At 39.9% G+C, this 21,035-nt stretch overlaps 3 protein-coding genes across 13 annotated transcripts; 1 reads left to right on the top strand and 2 right to left on the bottom strand.

Moving 5' to 3' along the window:
- Nucleotides 1-2,449: 2,449 nt before the first annotated feature.
- On the top strand, nucleotides 2,450-4,800 carry LOC112293055 (protein DMR6-LIKE OXYGENASE 1). The gene is made up of 3 exons (XM_024542096.3): nucleotides 2,450-3,162; nucleotides 3,299-3,623; nucleotides 3,756-4,800. The coding sequence occupies exons 1-3, from the start codon at nucleotides 2,603-2,605 to the stop codon at nucleotides 4,005-4,007; spliced, it is 1,137 nt and encodes a 378-aa protein (XP_024397864.1). The 5' UTR covers nucleotides 2,450-2,602; the 3' UTR covers nucleotides 4,008-4,800.
- A 2,568-nt stretch (nucleotides 4,801-7,368) lies between these two features.
- Nucleotides 7,369-11,800, bottom strand: LOC112293075 (uncharacterized). 4 transcript variants are annotated; one of them, XR_016507172.1, is made up of 10 exons: nucleotides 11,255-11,800; nucleotides 10,648-10,719; nucleotides 10,215-10,304; nucleotides 10,006-10,048; nucleotides 9,765-9,871; nucleotides 9,471-9,566; nucleotides 8,852-9,042; nucleotides 8,589-8,658; nucleotides 8,257-8,443; nucleotides 7,369-7,807 (listed from the first exon to the last, which is right to left on the bottom strand). XR_016507172.1 is itself a non-coding variant. In XM_090257075.1 (10 exons), exons 2-10 carry the CDS (start codon nucleotides 11,330-11,332, stop codon nucleotides 8,312-8,314), a joined length of 879 nt encoding a protein of 292 aa, XP_090113201.1. In that variant the 5' UTR covers nucleotides 11,333-11,379; nucleotides 11,472-11,611; the 3' UTR covers nucleotides 7,845-8,311. The 4 variants fall into 4 exon arrangements, 2 of the variants coding, with proteins under 2 accessions (XP_090113201.1, XP_090113200.1); XR_016507173.1 differs by having other exon boundaries at nucleotides 7,768-7,873; XM_090257075.1 differs by lacking the exon at nucleotides 7,369-7,807 and having other exon boundaries at nucleotides 7,845-8,443; nucleotides 11,255-11,379; nucleotides 11,472-11,611.
- Nucleotides 11,801-13,712: 1,912 nt separating this feature from the next.
- Nucleotides 13,713-18,147, bottom strand: LOC112293073 (uncharacterized). 8 transcript variants are annotated; one of them, XR_016507168.1, is made up of 10 exons: nucleotides 17,072-18,065; nucleotides 16,772-16,829; nucleotides 16,570-16,650; nucleotides 16,305-16,343; nucleotides 15,719-15,958; nucleotides 15,389-15,527; nucleotides 15,009-15,198; nucleotides 14,798-14,859; nucleotides 14,453-14,640; nucleotides 13,713-14,132 (listed from the first exon to the last, which is right to left on the bottom strand). XR_016507168.1 is itself a non-coding variant. In XM_024542133.3 (8 exons), exons 1-7 carry the CDS (start codon nucleotides 17,263-17,265, stop codon nucleotides 15,032-15,034), a joined length of 918 nt encoding a protein of 305 aa, XP_024397901.1. In that variant the 5' UTR covers nucleotides 17,266-18,065; the 3' UTR covers nucleotides 14,754-14,859; nucleotides 15,009-15,031. The 8 variants fall into 8 exon arrangements, 2 of the variants coding, with proteins under 2 accessions (XP_024397901.1, XP_024397899.1); XR_016507169.1 differs by having other exon boundaries at nucleotides 14,453-14,577; XR_016507170.1 differs by lacking the exon at nucleotides 14,453-14,640 and having other exon boundaries at nucleotides 13,713-14,176.
- Between the last annotated feature and the right edge of the window lie 2,888 nt (nucleotides 18,148-21,035).

Here is a 21,035-nt window from a genome sequence, read left to right as displayed (position 1 = left end):
ACGGTGACTGTGGGCTGGGCTGGGCTGGGCTGATAAGCTCCCAGAGTTCATGAATGCCAAGAGGTGAGTTGCCCTGCCACGGGGCTTCTATTGACGCAGACGCCACCCCTATCCGATATTCTCGTCTCTGACATGCTGTACGCGCTGGAAGTCCCAGGCGTGACCAGATGGAAGGCGAAGGATGGAGTGAAGGTGAAGTCTATGGCAGCATAGGTGAGCCTTGGACACTCTTTTTGGAGGAAAAGACTGGCCAGAACTGAATCCCAGTATGGACAACGCCGAGAACTTTCGGCGATGTCATGAACTCGTCAAACCGTAGTTGACAACGGAGAAAGTCGGCTTGTGTTACTCTACTGGCTGTGAAGTTTATCCTGCCGCGGTCGGTTAAATGATAGAGGAGGAAAGCGAGGGGAAAAAGAGCACGAATAAAACAAGGGGGCAGCAATTATCAGGGTTGACTGGAGTTGTTTTGTATCCATGTGGGTGTGTCTCAAATTGGTGGCGTGGGCAGGAGCAGTAAGATCATGCTCAGTATTTTTTCTTGACGTGTATCAAGTTTACTGTAGACAGCTGTTGGAGACAGCTTGTGGGAGGATGAGAAGTAACCTGAGGTCAAGTTTGAATTTCAAGCTGCCACAAGCTTGTCTCACAAGGAAGTGTTCTTTCATTTGCAATTTTAACAAGAATGGACTCTTTGTTGCACACACAAGAGCATATTAAAAGGAAGTTTCTATTTATTATTGTTTTATTGTTATTATTGAGAGTTCTAATCGAAGATGGATCTGGACCCTACAAATCCAACACCACACTGGATGCAAATACGCATAAGCTATTTATATATCGCGCAATCATATTCCACTAAAATAAAAGTGTCTAGATCTCATGTTGACTATTGGAATAGCAAACCATGCATTCCATCGACTATGCAATCTCAATGTTACATGTACAACAAAACTCTGTCGTGAAATGAAAGGCGGAAAGTAAAACGGCTAACATGTGTGTGTGTGTTTCTCGAGGGAGAAACTTGAATTAATAAAGAAATAAACATATTCCATGTCCCCCGTTAATGTTCTCAATGTCGGATGAGCAGAATCCACATGCACATACGTCCTTCATTCCCAAAATTCTGTCAAAAAATCGCAAGGGAAGAAGAACACAAATTTGGTGGTAAAACAAAAAAAGGATCAGATTGATTCAACAGTTGCTCCGGGAACACTTTTCAGAGGGATTGCTGGCTGTTGGACTTTACCTCTTCCGTGAAGAACGATGCCTTGTTCTGAACTTGCCTAGAAAACTTTAGCGAAAAGTCGTGTGGTAATCCTTGCAAGCAGGGAACTGGGGGTACCTCCGGGAGAAAAATCGGCGACAAAAGGGTCGCAGCATCACGGGTCAGAGGACTTGGATCTCACCCGGTAGATTGAGCTTTGGCATCGATCATATCGAGTGAGACTACCACATGATTGACCAGATAGCACTTGCCGGCAAAGTTAGTTACAGTAATCCGCCAGTACCGGAGGAAAGGTACCCTGGCGGCCGAATTCACCAGCTTACAGACGGTGTACGATCTCCTGTTGACCGATCGGGAGCGGGAGGAAAATGGGTCCAGAAATATGACTGATCGACGGGAACAAGTCCTCGGCTGCAGTCTGACACACGACGAACCAGGCCAGGCATCATCAGTCAGGTCCTTAAAGTATTTTAGTAAAATGGGTTTTGGATTTGCAGGGTGATGCGGGATGAATATATAAAGGAGGTGTTGGTAGACGATCTCTAGTGCTGCAAGCCCCGAGCGGAAGAAGAAGAAGCAGAAGCCGAAGAAGAAGTAGAAGACAACGACGACGATCGGTTGATTGGCTGCATAAGCAAGTTGGGGACGTTCTGGCCTTGGTTGGTGGATCCCTGAAGTGCATGGACCGCTTGTGAGGGTGTCGAGAGCGGGGTTGGGATTCGTGAGGTGCGAGGAGGAGGAGGTGGTGGTGGTGGAGAAGTGGGCCAGTAGCGAGTAAAAGAAAGCACATCCCACTGTTTTATGGTATGGTTTGGTCTGGAATGGTAGAGGGGGAGCTAGGGGGGGAATGAGTCTTGGTCGGCTTGACCGGGCGGGAATAGACCACTCGGCCAGGCTTCGAGTGGAAGCTGCTGGGCGAGTCGACGACTTTCGCTTTTCCTGATCGTCTGCTGGCTATAGTTCGATTTTTTTGCTTGCCTGGGTGTCATACTCCATCGAAGCGTGTGAGAGGGATTGTTGACGACATTTCTTGCGGAAGCAGCTGATAGCGGTGAGTCGTCGTCTGGAGAGTGGAGGATTTGAGAGTGCGAGGGGTCGCAGTGAAGTGCACTGCACTGGCAGAAATACTCGTGAGCAGCCTTTCTATGTAGTTTTGGCGTTGGCTCTTGATTTTTTCAAGTCTTTGTGAAGACGTCGTGCAGTCGTAAGTTTGGTTTATTCTCTAGAAGACTATTGATCAAAGAAGCTGATTGCTGGGGGGTAATAAACGTTTTGAAGGCGAGGATTCTCGTAAGAGGTTGTAGTCGATTGGAAGGTGTAAGTTGGGTGTAAATTAGGTTAGGGGGATTCTGGGGACGAGAGACAGTTGGAGAGATGGCGCCGCAGCTTCTGCCATCGCATGCGCACAATGCAGCGGATCTGGAAGCGGTTCTGTCGAATGCCGACACAACCGTACGGAACAAGAGCCTCATGTTCGCGCTCATGCACAAGGTGCAGGAGCTGCCGCCCATGTTCGTTGAAGCGGAGGACCAGCGCCCCGTGCTGGAGATGGAGGCGAAGGCGAGTGACATGATCCCCATTGTGGACTTGTCGCTCTTGAACTCTGATGACCCGGCGGTGCGAAACGCCCTCGTGGCTGACATTGCCGAGGCGTGCGAGAAATTTGGCTTCTTTCAGGTCATGAATCACGGCGTGGAGGAAAGTTTGATTCGCAGGTGCGAGGCAGAGGCGCACACGATGTTCGAGCTTCCGCTGGAGGTGAAGGAGCGAGTCCACCGGCCTCCTCAGACCTCCTTCGGCTACGGAGCCAATACTTGGGTCAACCAGACTGTTATGCACTGGGCTGAGAGCTTCCACATGCAGCTGTATCCGAAATCAAACATCCGAGAATTCTCGAGTAAACTCTTCGCCGAAAGCGATCCCACCAAATTCAGGTTTGTAACCCTCCTCCCCCCCCCCCTTTCTTGCGCCATTCAATCTACCTCTGCGAGTTTTTCCTGAGGCCAAACCTTGTCGTCGTCGGGATTTATACCAGTCGCTGACGGATTTGGTGGTTTCTCGATGGCGCAGCTCGACAGTGGAAGAGTACATGGCCAAGATTGAGACCCTCGCGAGGCAACTCCTGGAGCTTCTCACGGAAGGCTTGGGATTGGAGCCCACGTTGTTCAATCATTACGTGGAGCAAGAGCGCATGATGTCAATGCGGTTCAACCTGTACCCTCCATGCCCGCAGCCCGACCTCGCAATTGGCTTGCGCGCGCACACCGATCCTCACCTGCTCACCATTTTGCACCAGGACGAGATTGCTGGACTACAAGTGCACATCGACGACCAGTGGATCACCGTCAAGCCGCGCCCCAACTGCTTTGTCGTCAATGTCGGTGATCTCTTTCAGGTACCGTCACTTTCCATGAACTCAAAGCTCAACATTCCTGTGGAGCCAAGATTATCCCCCTCCCAGTCTTTACTTCTCGTCTGATTTCCTGCCGCCGGGTTAAATTGAGTTTTATATTGTATCGTTTTGCAGGTCTTGAGCAACACGAAGTACAAGAGCGTGCTGCACAGAGCAGCCGTGAACGGGACTTCCAAGCGTCTCTCCCTGGCCTGTTTCCTGAACCCGCCTCTGAGCGCAACGGTGGAGGCGCCCCCGGAGCTCATCACACCCGAGCGGCCGCAAGTGTACCGCCCCTTCACATGGGGAGAATATCTCTCTAACGCCTACAAATTCCATCCGGCCACTGGCGGTGAGCGGCACGAGCGGTTCTTCCTGGAGAGATGACCTTGGCATCATCTCCACCGTGTTGGTTCATGTTGTTTCTCTCGCAGCTTTGACCCCGTGACTCAAACGTGCGATGCACCCAACTGGCAGTACCTACGTTCGGAGTAAAGCTCCGAGTAGGAATAAAAAACACACACACACATCGGCAAAGCAAAGGGTGTTTCACTCGTATTGCAGCCAAACTGATCCCACAACGGGCCAATGTACCTCATTCTTTCACTGGAATGGTCAACCATACCATCGTTGAGCATCTGGAGATGGGAGGGATACAACAAGTCCATCAAAGACGAAATCCAACAACAGAACCGGAATGTGGATGTGGGCATGGTGAGGGAGCTCGCCGGCTGATTCTCGGAGTCCAGTCAGGCAAGCTGGGGTAAATACTTGAACAGGGATTGAAGGTCGGAGGTCTGACGAACTGAAGAAGATGATTGACTTGAGCCTGTGTGGCAATTTTGTGAGTGCACTTGGCAGGAGTTTAGAAGAGCGCAGTAGCATAGTTAGGAGTTAGGAGGAGTTAGGAGGTGGTTGGTGGAGGAGCTCTCATTTTGACATCAGTCGGCTGGATTGTTGTACATTAGTAGCAATGCTGAGGCCTCACTGGGAGGCAGGGAGGGAGGGAGGGAGGGAGGGAGCTGTGAACACACACACACACACAATATTCACCACTTGTGTATAATACCCCCAACTCTTGCAAGCAGTTGCTGTACATTCGCGAAGTACATGTTATTGCTCCTGCCACATCCCTCCCTCTCCCAATTTTTTGAATAAAACACACAAAAATACACACATACACACACTTGTAGATTCCTGAATCTTGCCTCTTTTTTTCTCATCAGGTCAGATATCTCATCCCCCCTGAGACCTAGTCGTCACCACTCCCTGTCCCTAGTAAAGGCAACAGGAGGATGCTACGCTACCATGGCTTGCCCCCGCGTGAGACAACAACGCTACTGCAGGGTGTGCATCCTCAGTGACTTTTGCAACGGGGTAGCGCGGTGTGCGAGTCCCCAGTGAATGCAACTTGCGGACACGACACAATTCTATCCTCACATTGTTATTGTTGCTGTCGTTATGTACTATGCGTTGTTTGTTCGTAAGCGATGTGTTGTTGTATTAGCTTTAGCTTGGCTTGGCTTTGCTACCATACCCAGCCTCCAGATGTGCAGCAGAAGCAGCAGCAGTGGAGCAAGGATTAAGTGGATCTGAACTGGTCCACCACCAGTTCAGATCCCCCCTCCCCCCAGCTTTGTCTTCCCTCGCGCTTCTAGCTCTAGCATTATTCTTCGTATCTTCTTCTTCTTCTTCTTCTTCTTCTTATTCCTCCCTTTTATTTAAAATAAAAATAAAAATAAAAATAAAAGTTTTTTTAATATTTGGTTTTTTTCCATGCCTGGAGTCCGCTTTGTTTGCTATTTGATTCATGGCTACCTCCACACGGCAACTAGGGTTTCACCCTTTCTCTATTTCTCTCTCTCCTTCTCTCTGTTCTCTCTTCTTTCGTTACCCATTTGATTATGTAGGTGGGTGTGTCACATATTTACCAATCTCTCTCTCTCTCTCTCTCTCTCTATATTTAGGACACAAACATTCCTTCTTACGTTTGCTTGTTTTCCAGGTACAATATTGATTGAAGTACATAAGAACTAATTCTATGTTCATTGGCGCAAGATTTTGCTGATATATGTATGTGTGTGTATGTATATATATATATATATATATATATAAAGGATTAGAATTGGAATGGAATAAAGAATAGAAACAATTGGTTTTAAATATTGTAGAGTGGTTTTAAAATAGAAATTTAAAGAATCTCAATACTTTAGTATATTTAGAAGGAGAGTGGGTATATTGTTTATTATACTTATTGTTATAAGAGTGTATTGTGATATGTTATTTTTATATGTACCATTGAAGAAAATGAAAAAGTCAAAATCTAAGATTGTGTTATTATTGGAAATTTTGTAATAAAAGTAAATCCTAAACCATCATATATCTTTACAAAAGTACATTTATAAAAAATAGAAAATTAATTAGACATAAAAATATAAAAAAAAACCATAAAATTATTTTCTAAAATGCAGGTAATGTGTGGTATGTATAATTTGGAAGTTCCCAAGTTTGATAGTATTTAATTTAATTCGATGCATTAATTTAATTATTTATATATAAGATGTTATTCATAATTATTTCTGAAAGTGGATTATAAATTTAACTATAGTTTCAAAAATAATTACATATCATTCATGATACTTAATAAAAAAGATCCTCCTTGTGGTTAAAAAATTATATTATAATTTTACAGATTTATCTATTATTAGATCATTATTTTATTATTTTATTTTAAATTGATGTATATATATATATATATATATATATATATATATATTGTTTTTCTTAATAAATCTGGAAAAAATTCAAATCTCAAATATTTCATTAAAAATTTTAAAATTTTAATCTGATATTTATTTTTATGTTACTGAACATCTATACTTAAATTAAAACATGTTTCTTTATCTGATTGAATATTTTTTTAAGTGATATAATTTGAAGCATTATACTTTTTTACTTTTGCTTTTTTTCTTTTCTATATATGTTTTTATGGCATATTTTCATATTCATAAATCTAAAATATTCTACAATAATATCCTTCAAAATCATATTTTTTCTTCTTTTAGTACTTACATTTGTATTTGGTGTAAATGAATGATGAATAAACCTTTTTAACACAAGCTTTATGAAACTCAATTATTCTCCAGCAAAAGAAAGCACCTCAAAGGTTAGGAAAATGTATTATAATAAACCAAGAATAAAAAATTACAAAAAAATATCAAAAGTTTTAATTATATTTTATTTTATGTTGTCATTCTAAACAAAGTGATTTATATACACTTGACTTAAAATTTTCCTTGGAACATAAGAACAAGAAGATAAATCAAAGGACTTGTCTTTAATATCATAACCATTTTATATGCACATTCCTAAATAAGTAATTTTAAATCCAATACTAAACCATCCATATACATTTTAAAAATATATTCATACATATATGAATCTCATTTTTCTAAAAATTTGATAGTACAAATACATTAGTTCACTTCCAAACATATGAATACAATTGAATTTTGCATCTTATTTGTTCAACTCTAACCATGTCCATGCACCCAATAATTGTGATTTATAACTTCATTTGTGTATCTTGATTTGTCTCAACACACTTGAATCTATCCTCATAACTTTGCACAACTAAAACACCAACTTTAAATCTGCTATATACATCCATGGATCTAATAGTGAAAGTGCATCAGTTTGATAGAAATTTGTTAAATTTTAGTAGGCACAATTGATCACAACACATATCAACAGTACAACTCCAGGAACACACATTCTGGACATGGCTTTTCTTGCAAATAAACATTTCTCACAACATAATCAAAACTAAATTAGGACTGCATGAATACTTCATCCTTTTTGTTGAAAGCGAAGTTTCACCTTGTTTTACACTACTGTTATAGTACATTATATAAAAGCATAACTTAACATCCATCTATATCATACTCTCTTGTTAAAGATATACTTTTACATCTGTTTAAAAGCATACTTTTATCCTACAGATGTTTTGTTAAATTGTCAAGTCACAAAATGTTTCATCAAATCACTTAAAGTTGTCCCCTTAATTTTGTGAAGTCATTCTAGCAAAAAATCCATGGAAGTACATTCAAATCTATGGAAGATAATAATCACATCTAACAACCTGAGATAATCGCCACATTACAGTGAATGTCATAAAGATAACTGACCTGCATTAAACATGACCATACAAAATCAAACTTCACGTCATGGCCAGCCAATCATCCACTACAAGTCTGCAATCAGTCAAATACTACAAGTGATAATCTGCATTCCACTACCTATTCTCCTGGTTTCGATGGAATTGCTCGCCAGCATTTACGTGACAAGTACAAAATGGTTTCTATGCCAATGTTTTATGAGCCTGTGTTGTCCTCTCAATATTTACCATACAACATAACTCACCATATCCAGCAGATTCTGTATGCCACACTCAGCTAAGCCTGTGACAAATGGGGGCTGGATGGTTTCCTAACTTGCTAAGAAGTCATGTCGAACTATACCCTCTTGCAGATACAATCACAACTAATTGTGCATGAGCGTAGCAGTCAGCAGCGTCACTGTAATCCATATGCCAGAGGATATAAAACCCGACGTGAAAGGATATGTGAATGTTTACCATTTGCTGGTCAAAAAGTTGGACTTCTATGCTTCTGATATGATACAAGGGAGTACTACTGGCCAGACAAAAGCTGCTCCAGGGGAATTCCAGCACCCTGCATTCCTGATGGCACACGCTGTGGATGCATCTGCTGCCCCACATTCATCATCAGCTGGTTAAGCCACCTCCTAGTTGTTAAATCATCCTGCACGCACCCAATCCCAGATAAGTGCTATAAACGGAAATATATCAAAAAAGAAAAACAAGAAAAAAAGAAACCGAAACAAACCTACGAATATCATCGAGAAAGCAAATGTTTGGGTAGTCAAGCAACAGTTCGTTTATCATACCCGTAGACAGTTATTGAAGGTGCCGTTTTGAAGAAGTTCAGGGAGACAATTCTTCAAAGCTTCACACGCTCTGCAAGGAACGAAATTCACGTTCAGAGTGAAAAACATGGGCACGTGATAATTTGACCAGCAGAGATATTAAGGACAGGTGCATTCCCAAGCTTCTACATGGTAAAAACAAAACTCGATCGGAATTACATACATTAAGAAAAAACATTACTGGTTACCTACCTAAGGAGAAAAAAGAACCCAAAAGTACTCACCTCGGATTATCAGAAAGTCGAAGATAGCATCGAATGATATGCTTGAGGAGGCGAACAGAAGGTTGCTCAGCCAGCATTTGAACCATATTTGCAAGAACTGCGCTTACAGCGAAAAATCGTTCTGCAGTAGCGCAAATGTAGGCAAGACCAACGTCATCTAGAAGAATTTTCTGAACTATAAATGTCGCCACCTGCCAACAAATCCATCGTTTTGGTCATGTCTAGTTTCAACGAGGCCACAAAACCGTCTCGCAATGGTGCCTGGCAGCATTTGCCACTGATAAGGATTAATTTTAGTGTTTTATAAACAAATTGCTCATTATGACACTTTGCAAATCATTCAATGGAGCAAAGGCTTGGGCGAAAAATGCTACAAAAGACTTGGCGTTTTGAATGAACTAGGAAACCCAGACCACTAAAACACAGTTTACGAACTAACATGATGTATGCACAACAACGAGCATTTATGCAGGCTTCCAAGCATCAGGAGAATAGTGAATCTACTACGAGATGGAGAAGGAAGTCCTAACCAGTTATTAAGCATCTGACCATCTATTTTGTAATAATAAACACTTATGGGAGAGATATTGAGATGATATCAACAGGGTGAAAAACTCACGGTCTTGGAAAGTTCACTCCCCATTTCCATAGTTCGTAGACACAGAGGAATAATCTCTGTTGAGAGTAGAAAATTAATAACTTCAGTGTCATCCACCTGTATGTAGAACAGAGTCCCGTTAATATAAAATCTCTTCATTATAAAAACATCTACAACAAATTCCGAATTATCTCGGAGCAAGCGATGTCAAATAATGCACTAAAAAAATAAGTAAACTGACTGGGCAGACCGATACGGGGCCTGCACATTCAGCTTCCACTCCGGTTCTGAGCGACTGGCAATAGAAGTGATCACCTTAACAAGAGCACCAATGACTCCTAGGCTCGTAAGTCGAAGATACTCGAACGGTCTTGTCTTGCTTACTGTGTTCAGAAATGGATAGAGATAAAGAGGAATGTGTGCTGCAACCAAAGATAAAACCACACGATCAGAAACTGCATCCCGAATCTTTAAGTTTTAGAAAGGCCTGGAATACTATCACCGGCTACTTGCGAGGCTGCAATAATATAAACTGGCAAAGATTAACCACGCATACCGTTGAGGAAAAGAGCACGAGTGTCCGGATGTGAGGCTACACACTGCATCCACGAGTACCAAAAACATCAAATATTAAATACAGACCTTTCCTGCAAGGGAACAATCATACACCAATAACACAATCATGACCGTAACCACAATACAATATACAATCAGTCCGTCTATGGCGCTCCTATCAAAAGAAGCGTATACCACAAAGTACCTCACCTGGAGCAGAGCCAGGGCGTTGCAGACTCGATTGGAAGCACCTGCAGTCAGTGTGGGCGGAGACAACATCGGATAGATGGATACAATTTCCTGTGGCGTATTGACAAGCACGATTAGAGTCACAAGTATAAGAACCTCCTATTCTCCGAAACCCAATTACTTGGCATATTTGGGCAAGGTCACGAGTGAGGCTGTGAGCTCCAAGAAAGCTAAGGTTCACATATATCAACACAAAGAAAGAAAATCCCATGTTTGCTTGAAAGTCAAATAATTGTGAGAATTTCTTATCAGACAACACCGCGCTACTCCTCAGAAACACGAAGTCGTGATTTCATCGTAATACAAAAGCCAAGAAATCCCCCAAAGCGAGAAACTTCTTCTCACTTCTGCAAGTTTATAAACTAAGGAAGGAGACCATGAAGATGTAAGGAACCTGAAGAAGAGCTGCAATGGTGCCGCATGAGTGCCAGAGGATTGGAGCCAGGTCTGGAAAGGCTTCTCTTTTCTGCAATTTGACCATCTCCATGTTAGAAATTAGACCCAAACAATAACAACAGCCCAACGGTATCCGCGAACCTCAATAACAGCGAGGTCCACACATTCCGAGGAAGCGAAATTACAGCATAAACATCCGATGAAGCTTCTAATGAGCAGTTTATCCACCATATTTCAAGAGGGCATCCCGAACAAGACCGCTCGATCATTCCATACTGTGAACTGATTTTCAAGAAACTGCCTTTTCAGCCAGTTCACGAATCACCTTCTGAGAACAGAACCAAGGACATCTCAAGGTTCCACGAGTCCCAGGCCCATAAATTCCTCAACAGCAATACTCCAGTCAGCAATTAGGACATCCCAAACTATGGTTGCTAAGACAAAACCATGTCTTTGACACAGTTTTCTATTTTGCAATGAAGAGCAATTGTCAACATAGAATAATACACTTGCAAACACTCTACACAACGATCATCGTCACGCTTGATCACTCCGTTGGGAAATTCTAGCTAGTGCCCTAACTCATTCCTTAGAAAGGATGATACCTTGGAAAGATCAAGGAGTGCATTCTCCCGCTGCTCAGGCACAATAAGTTCCAGAACCAACTGTTCCGCACTGGCCATCGTGCTCCCCTCCTCTTTCGATATAACGCGATTCGAAAAATCTTCCACTACACCCACAAAAGAAGGCTCTTTCAAGCTACCATACCTCTCCCTCCTCCTCACCCTTCCAAAAACCTAACAGTTGAGTTCGAAACAACACCTCTGAAATTGCAAGACGGAACTTAATCGACTGTGGGTTTCCAGCGCCGAGCCCTAAACAACGCGAGCACATGGATTTCTTGGAGAAGAGCGCCTCTCTATTCTTCTTCTTCTGCTACCAACTGCCACCAGGTTGCAAACCAGCCAAGTTGCTGCCGACATGCTCCTGGTTTCGTCAGAGTTCATGGCTGAAAAGGTGTGAACGGATCAAGACACATGGATGAGCACCCATGACGAAAATAGTGGCACTTCGTACATCGTGAGTCTTGCTGCGTCAGAATGCTTCGCTCGTGTGACCCATTTTTGAGGCCCATGTAAAGGAAAGGGGATTCTACGGCCTGGGTGTTACTTCAGCTCGGAGATGGAGTTCATCATCTTGGACTTGGCCTCTGAACGTAAGCTCGATATAGGCAGGCGAGATTTTTTTTTTCTGTTTTTTAGTTGTTTTTTTGTCTGCAAGAGATTTCTCTGAGGTTTCGGTGATTGGATCATGTTTTCGAATTTCCGTTTATTTGTTTATTTCTTTTCTAGGGATGGGGAGAAGGAATTAACGACGAGCGTGGGATGTGCTGTGTTCCGTAGAATAGAATTGCATTGTCGCTTGAATAAGTCTCGTGGAACTATTCATTTTTGGGCGTTCATGTACTTCGAGAGATCTCAACTGTGGTGGAAGTAAAGATGTCGTTCCTTGTGTGTTTATCTTACTAGATTTCAATGCACTTTCTGTTTTTTTTACCGTTCACATGCTTTTTCAACAACTCAAAAGCGAAGACGAATGTGCTTAAAATGTGGTATTCATCTTACATTTTGACTCCTTCAACACTGTATATTGTGTACATGCGATGTTGATTATAGGTACAATCAGCAGCATACCTGGGTTCATGATGCATACAGTGCCCTCAAAACATGTATGACTAGAGCTTCGTTCTATAAAATATAAATAGATCCAAGACTCCATTGTCATTACGACATATTTGTCATTGAGAAGACCATTGCGAGTGTGAGTAAAATTGCTTGAAAGAAGTTGGTGAAGCTAAATGCCCAAAATTATTGCAGTCAGGATTTTGCTTAAGGCCTGGAGGTGATAAAGGAACGTCTGAAAACTTTGCTACGGCAACTCTACAAAGCTATAAGTGAGGACAACCAAAGTTTTAGAAATATAATTTCTACGCAGATTCAAAACCCAGTCAAATGGAGTGGGAAGTGAAAGCCGTTACAAGAATTTAGCACCACAGTGCACAAACTAGCTCAGTTGCTGGATTTTAGCCACAATTTCAATATTCCTTAAAAAGTGTGAATTATGTGTCCGAAGGCCCGAGCTCATCTCCTTGTGAAATTGGTGGTCCTGTTCTGTTAAAGAAGATTTTGATCTGACGTGCCATTGTGGGTCCATATGAGTTTTGGATTTGACCATGACGTGCAGGTGGTGATAACGGCTGAAAACAGAAAAGAATTAGTCGTTGCACGATGCATTCATTTATTTTTTGGTTGATGCTCAGCACCTAGAAAGTTTGCTAGAGATTACTGATCAAGCAGGAACTCTTAGGATGCTTGTGTATCAGATGATACGCATTTTTTCTTCAGGTCACATAGATTGCGTGCTGTTCAGTCAATTATTTACAATGACTGGAAATTTTATTGATTTAATTTCTGCGAAAGATGAAATGGGTGCTATAGTCGAAACAAGTTGCGACCCCTCGGCGAGTTCAGTTTGAGTTTGCTTTGAACCCTGGTAAAGCACGTCAGAGATGAGGCCAAACTTTCATTCGAAATTTGTTTCATGTGGTGCAATGTCTAGATACATATGTATATGTACAGATACATATTTTATACTAGATATAGAATCGGTTGTAGAATTGACTGCAGTGATATGCTGTTCATAGTCAACAAACAGCAGGTTTCCTGTTGAAAAGTGACTTGAAAAGCAAGCCCTACTTCGTCCATTGTGTACACATTCAGTATATCGAAGGCAGAAGTGCTGGCCTTGTCTTGGATATCAATACTTCGATGTTCGATGCACTGTTGGTGGTACTGTGATTGTTATGATGCAACAAAGCACCTTTCCAGGTTAGCCAGAAAGTCTTCAGACAACACTACAGTATCTGCCGATAATACATGAAGCTCTGAACCAAGGTTGTCACCTTTACAAAGTAGATGAGGGTATATATGCCCTCAAAGGAATGATATCCCTACACTCCACATTTCTGAGAGGTGAAAGAAACTTCACAACCATTAGCCAATATTTCAATGAAGTAATCTCCGCTTTAAAATATTTGAGAGCATGATTAGCATTAAGTATTATCCACCATCAATTGTTCATTTTAACCAAAGTATTGTCACAGTAAACATTTCCAAGGCGAAAAGAAAGATGGGAAGATGTTCCCCTGGACCTGTTCGTATCCCTCTATACGTGTTCGCGTGAAGTTTCTATCTGTCCCTTGACACCAACAACTGTTTCGCTATACCAAAGACAAATACCAGATTCTTACAGAGACAACTTAAACTCCAGAATGATAACTGTGATAGATACTATGACATGAATCACTGTTTCTCAAAATGTTAATCCGACTAGGCCTTAACACCACAACACCAACGTTCGATGTGTACAGGACAGGTTTTGTTGTACAGGGTTTATCGGCCACGGCCTTTGCGTCCTCCTCGCCTACATTTCAATGGAGATTTCGTTTCTTAGTATCTCAGAAAGCACTGCGTAAACCAAGCACCGATTCAAAAGAGAGTTGTACAGGACAAATCTCATTCAACAAGCGGGTCGACAATAGCCTTTCAACTCAAGCCTGCTAGTATCAGACTTAGAACGGCACATAATAAGGGATTTCAGTTCGAATGGACCATTAGTAATATCATGATTTAGACAATGTATTCGGCACAATTTCATCATCTTCAGCAATACAGAACGTTCGCAAATTGATCACATCGAAATGTCCGCTATATTTTCTCAGTTTAGTAACAGAGATTGCTCACTTTTCCATATTCCAGCCCTTATTAGCGATCATATTTACGACCAACTCGCTTATTTGTGCTCAGATTACCGTCACCCGCCTTATTCCTCATTGATAAATAACCGCATATGATGCAAACCAACGTTGCTATTCCACCAAGAAGGGGGATTGAAGGGTTAAACGAAACTCCCATACAAAACGCAGATTTTCCTAAGACATGGATGCAAACCTCGCCAAGATTCATAGTCTCTTCTTGCAAAGTTCTATGAACAATCATAGATTACTTTTTAAGTAGACCAGAGCAATCATCAGTAGCACAGAAGGAGCACATAATGCTATAACGTATGGTATTTCTTTGATAACCCACCTCATGATGAGTCTTTGAGAGACTGCGTGCCTCTTCGCACTCTTGCACTCTTCACACAACCCCTTCAGTTATCAAAGATATAAGGACGAGAGTCAAATTACTTCTTACTAAATGTGGAACCAATCCTATGTGATATTCAGAGTACAACAGAAATTTAGCATCTCAGCAATGTAACCACTTGTTACAACGATCTAGATACATAACTTTATACCTCCCGTCTAAAGGCGTTCACTGTCACAATTTAGAATTGATGAGCAGATTCCTCGTTAGACCAAACTGGTCTTGTAAGGACACCGAGTTTGATATGCCCTTCAGATCGTATGTATTAGAAACATTGAGACATCGATCCAAAAAAGACTTCACTGCACCATGATACTCCTTCGGATAATTGCGAAGATGGCCTGGTGGGGGACAGCTCAGTCAGAATTTGATCATTAATTCGACTACACTACATATGGCATTCTCGAAACAGGATGTGAAAATTGCGGCAATGTGGGCCGTCAACAGCGTCACGCCTACAACATTTACCTAGCATTACTTCGAAATATTCCTAACATTTATCGTAAGCATTCATTAGATAAGAATGCTTACCAACGTGATCTGAAGTGTCCCATACAACAAGATCAACTTGACCACCCAATTCCCTCAAAACCGTAGCAAACTCGTTGATGGTGTTATATGGTGCTAGGTGATCATTTGTGGAGCAAAAGATCAGAAACGGCCCCAGTTTCTGCCATCACATTCCCCTTGTAATCAAGACAATAATCCAGCTAACACATGAGGAGCAACCGAACTCAGTAACACCATCCCTTTCAGTATTACAGGATCACAAACGCTGCATAAATGGAACCCATCCAAAGAAGAAGCAAGCCAAGTGGAAAGTACCAACTTTATATAATTGAGGAACCTCTATATACTTACCGAGGATTGTTTCAAAGTGAGCCAGAAATCTGCTCGCTGAAGTTCATATGCCGGCAAGAAAAAAAAATCCATAACATTCGCCACAGCGTGTGATATTGCAGGCACAACAGGATTTGACCATCCTAACATTTGGGATACAGTAAAGCTTGCGAAACGAGCACCCAAGGCACTAACAAAATCTATTGGACTGGAATCGTGAACTTGCCCTCGCACGCACGTCTCGACAGCCCGGTATTTCCCCTGCGAGTGTGGCGTAAGTTCTATAAGTTCAAGTATTGAAGAGATCTGCTCTCAAAAGCCGTCTTCCAACGCTATATCCAAGCTCATTTCCATTGTGTTTGAAAAATTCCAGCAGAGGCGTCAAATCAGAAATATTTGTTTCAGTTTGAAGTTCTCTGCTTGCCCGAATGATTGGAAGCTATTCTGAGGTCCTCAATCTCTACATCTGTGGGTGTGTTGTGTTGTAAATAACAGTTTGCTGTAAACGAGGGAGGTCTATTGCCAAGTACTTCCAAGCAAACAACATACACCTAATCACCAGACGCTTACGACACGGAAATCGGACATTCAGGGTTCGAAAGCCTACAGCATATTGTGAGCCTGTCTCTCCCGTGCCTTGTAAAATCTGGTCCACCAGTTTTCCATCAGTGCAATGTGGTGGTAACTTACAACTAACGTCAAGTCCTTGGAAAGTCTGAACTCGTTAAGAAAACATTCGCGAACTAGCAAACTGGCTGCACCTTCCTTCATCCTCTCGATCATATGTAGATTAAAGAAATGGAAAATTGTTCAAAGCTACATAGTAGATTGGTCTAATGAAGGAGTGAAACGTACACAGGTAAGAGGATAACCTGTAAAATTTTGTACAAGCATGTTTTCGCTCCCCCAGAGAAAGTAGCAAACACAATGGGTCGTGGGTTGTCCTTAACCTCCTGCAAGCATGTAAAAGACGATGAACAACCACGATCGACAGTAATAATATAACTGGTGGGGAGTTTGTCAGAAACTTGCAGAAAAGGGAAGTTCAAGATTCTAACAAAGTATCACGACGACCTTGGCAAGCTCGTCGAGGATTTGGACAGCCAGTGCTTCAGCGCGGCTAGGAAACCATCTGCACCCAAAAATTATCTCCAAGCTAAGACTTCACGCGGTGTATTGCCCTTAAAAAACACGCGTCTCCGATGCGCTATGCTCGCATCGATTTAACTACTCACAATGTCTCTCAGTCCTACACACTATTGCCGCCCTGACACAAACTGTTGTCTCTTAGTCGTGGCCTGTTTCTGAAACTTGTTTACCGCTAACAGACCTGACATCACCACTCGAGAGAGTAAAAAATGTGAGACGAATTACAAATTGAGCACAGATGGGTGGCAAACGAGCGAGTCGCAGCCCGAAGCACCGTAGAGACGAGTATACGGCACAAGGTGCTGCCGCTTGCTAAACATCCAAGCAAACGTCACCACGACGCCCACTGTCGGCCGGTCACCCACTCTCACCCAATACGACCTCCACCTCTCGCCATGCTCGGACCCCATCGTCACCATGAGCCACGAGATCGTCCTGGGGATTGAATCTTTTCAAAAGGAACCATACAGGAACATGGTCCACACAAAAGCCTCTCTCTTCAACGATTGCTTTGACCGCCCTCGTGATTGATTTCTTCACTGTCTCCAGCTCCAAGTTCAGCAATACACCCTCAACGTCGTCTTGTGCGGTTGCCCCGTTCCGCAACTAACGACACGCGAACTTTATGACCAACGTTCCTCATCATACCGTCACACGTAATCCTTGGGGTGCATTTAAGAACAGGAATCATGAACAATATTGAAATCATAAACTCATCACATTCAGACAGTCGTTGTAAAGCAAACAAGCAGCATAGGGTCTGAGACGCCACATCCGGGGCCTGGCACAGACGTGCATGGTCACAAGGTCCCTGGCCTCCTTCGACACGCCCAATTATGACAACAATTCCCACGAGCGTCTGCATCGCAATCGCCCGCATTCGGTTCTGTGGGTCCAATCCTCATCGACTCGGCCATTTTTCACTACCAAAGGTTCACTACCAAAGGTTTCTTCTTTCCAATCAATCACACCTCATTGTCCCTTCCACCAAACCGGGTGATCGGATGAACGAAACATGTTGTCTGGTTAACCTGATCTTTCGGGTAACTGCGATGCCCTCGGAATCGCTGCGCAAAAGTGCAAGTTTACGGGACGACGAGCAAAGACAAATTAGGGTTTCAACCAACCACAACACAACATTAGGATTTCGATCAGGAAGCAAACTTTGGGTGGTAGACTCAGATTTGAGTTGCAATTCTACCAAGTTTAGCTAAATCTGTACGCGTTTCCAGAATCATGGCCTCATCTCCATCCCTTGTTCCCAACCCCCACTCCCATTGTTCTTAGCCTTCATCATCCAGACCCCCTAATTCTCCTCCGGACAATTGCCACCTTTGTGTTTATTATCCTTCCACCTCCCAACCCCCCCCCCCCTCCCATTCCCCTATGCACGATTGTCACCTTTGCAGTTATTATCCTTCCATATGTCTATCCTCCTTGTTTCCCTTCCAATAGTTGTTACCTTTGTATTTATTAGCCTTCCACCTCCCAACCTCTCTCATTCCCCTCTGGACAATTATCACCTTTGCATTTATTATCCTTCTTCCTCTCAATCCTCCTCTTTTCCCTTTGGACAATTGCCACCTCTATGTTTATTATCCTTCTACCACCTTTCCATGAAACTTTTTTATTCAACATGAGCTATTGGTGAAGTTTTTATAATATACATTCAAACTTGTTGGATCTAGAAGCTTTCGGTTTTGCAAGGTTAATTTTGAGGTGACTTTATTCAAGCTCTAAATTAAGGGATTGTATGTGAAGTCGTGTTTGTTCTTGCTAAAATTGGAAAATAAACATGCATTTATCCCTCCAAGTTTCTTTTTTAGGTCAAACAAATATTTGATATATAAATCTCAATCTAGTAATGCAACCACTCCAAAAGTTAGAAATAAATGCATTTGTATGAAAAATGGATTGTAGTGATTTATCTATGATGGAATATAGAGAAAAATTAGCAATAGTGGATAATTGTATATTATATATGTATCAGAGGGATAGAAAAAATTTGGAAAAAAAACAATTAGTTGTGCATATATACCAAGCATCAAATTTTGTTCTTGCTTGAAGAACTTTCAACCTTTCAAAGAGAACAATTAAATATATACCAAACAATACAACTTCTATGACTAAAGCATCATTTTGCAAGGTAATTTAATGTCATATCTTTGTTTTTTTTCTTCTCATGTTCCACTTCACTTTTGTAGAAGAATTAATTTCTCTAAAAATTTGACACTAAATTCTACCATCAATGTTACATGGTTTATTTTTCATGAATCTCATTTCTTAATTTCTAGATTTGAAGATTTATCTTTAATATTGATTATAGAACTTTAGAATAGTGGAATCGTATAAAATCAAATTTCAGGATAAAGAAAGAATAATATTCTTTAAAAGAGTTTTAGTATTAAGAAATTACACCATTTTTTATTTTACATACATGTTGAGAGAATCTACAAAGAATAATATTCTAACACCATACCATAATAAAGTTTTTTTTTATTGTTATTCTTCATATTTTGAATTCATCAAATTCAAGAAGGATTCTAATGCTATGATTGAATTTAACAATGTAAGTGTTAGCTTTATGTGATTTTTTTAAATATATGAATTTAGATTACTTCTATAAATTTTGTGTAAATAATGTATTGATTATTGATTTTTATTCCAACTTTTTATAAAAATTACAAAAATTAATATCAATAAATAAAGTACAAGTTGTTGTATAAGAATTTAATAAAAAATAGATGATTTAGTATTTTTTAATTATTTAAATAGTTGGTTCAGATAAATACTTGTATTAAAAAATCAAAATTAAAAAATAATTATATTGTATTATTAATAACTAATAATTAATTATAATAAATAATATTAATAAAAATAATAAAATAATAGAAGAATAATTACTTATACATATTTATTTATAAAGATTCAATTTTATTCTAAAAAAAATCTAAGTTTTATTGTATTTCAATCAAATTTTATATAATTTTTATTATATTTTAAAATTTTAAGATATTTTATTTATCTAAAAGAAGTTTAAAATAGAATTATATAAATTAAGAAAAGAAACAAAGAAATTAAGGGATATAATATAGTTCTATATTTTAATAAATATTTAAGAATTTTCTAGTATTATAAGATCTTTTATAAATATTTTTATTAAGAATAAAAATATTGACCAACATAATTGCACCTATGTAATATAAAAATAGAAATAAAAAATCATCTTACATTTAAAAGAATTAACTTCAAAAAAATTGAAATGGTTTTAAAATATAGGATTACTTAATTAAGTTTGAAAAAAAATTAACAACATAATTGTAATAGTTGGTTGATCAGTAATAATTTTTTATAAATGTTTAGTAATTGTATAATTCTTCAACATTTTGATGAGTCCTTAAATTCCTATATCATAGTTCCAATATATATATATATATATATATATATATATTTATATTTATTTATTATTATTATTATTATTATTATAAAACTTAGACATTATGAAGAAGATATTAAAGAGAAATTGATTTCCTTATGCTACTCTATGGTGTCCAATTTAGTTTGCTTAGTTCAATTTGCATGTATTTGTTAGTACTTTTTTATTATATGTAAATTGAATATTAATATGAATACTTTGGTAAAAATATTTTGACACTAATATTTTATAAATAAATACCATTACAAGGAATATTATACATTGGATAACATTTAGACATAGTTTTGCTCCCACCTACTATCTTTTGAGATAAATAAAAAAAAATGCTCAAATAAACATAACTTTATTTTTATTTTTTAAATATATATATATATATATATATATATATTACATAATATAATGTCCTACTTCATGCAAGAATTTATTATTAAAAATCAAAATTTCACAACTTATATTCAAATAATCAACTTTTGAAATTTATTATTCAACATAATTTACCATCATCTTGTAATCCAAGGTCATAACAAAATGTCAATGCACAACTTTTGAAGCAACCACCCTATGCATCAATTTTGTTGTGGATAACTATTTTTGCTCCTAGCTAGCACCTTCTAAACTCAAAGAACACTTTGCAAGGAATAAAATCCTCGTTTGAGTGTGTATCTCTATATTTTAAGATAAGAGCAAGGACTACAATCTCAAGTACAAGTAGCAAAAAAGGTTTTTGACACTATTTAAGATTCAAATATTTAT

The sequence above is a fragment of the Physcomitrium patens genome, chromosome 16 (assembly GCF_059467195.1).
Source record: "Physcomitrium patens ecotype Gransden chromosome 16, ASM5946719v1, whole genome shotgun sequence".
NCBI lineage: Eukaryota > Viridiplantae > Streptophyta > Bryopsida > Funariales > Funariaceae > Physcomitrium > Physcomitrium patens.
This window is presented reverse-complemented; position numbering and strand designations above follow the sequence as displayed.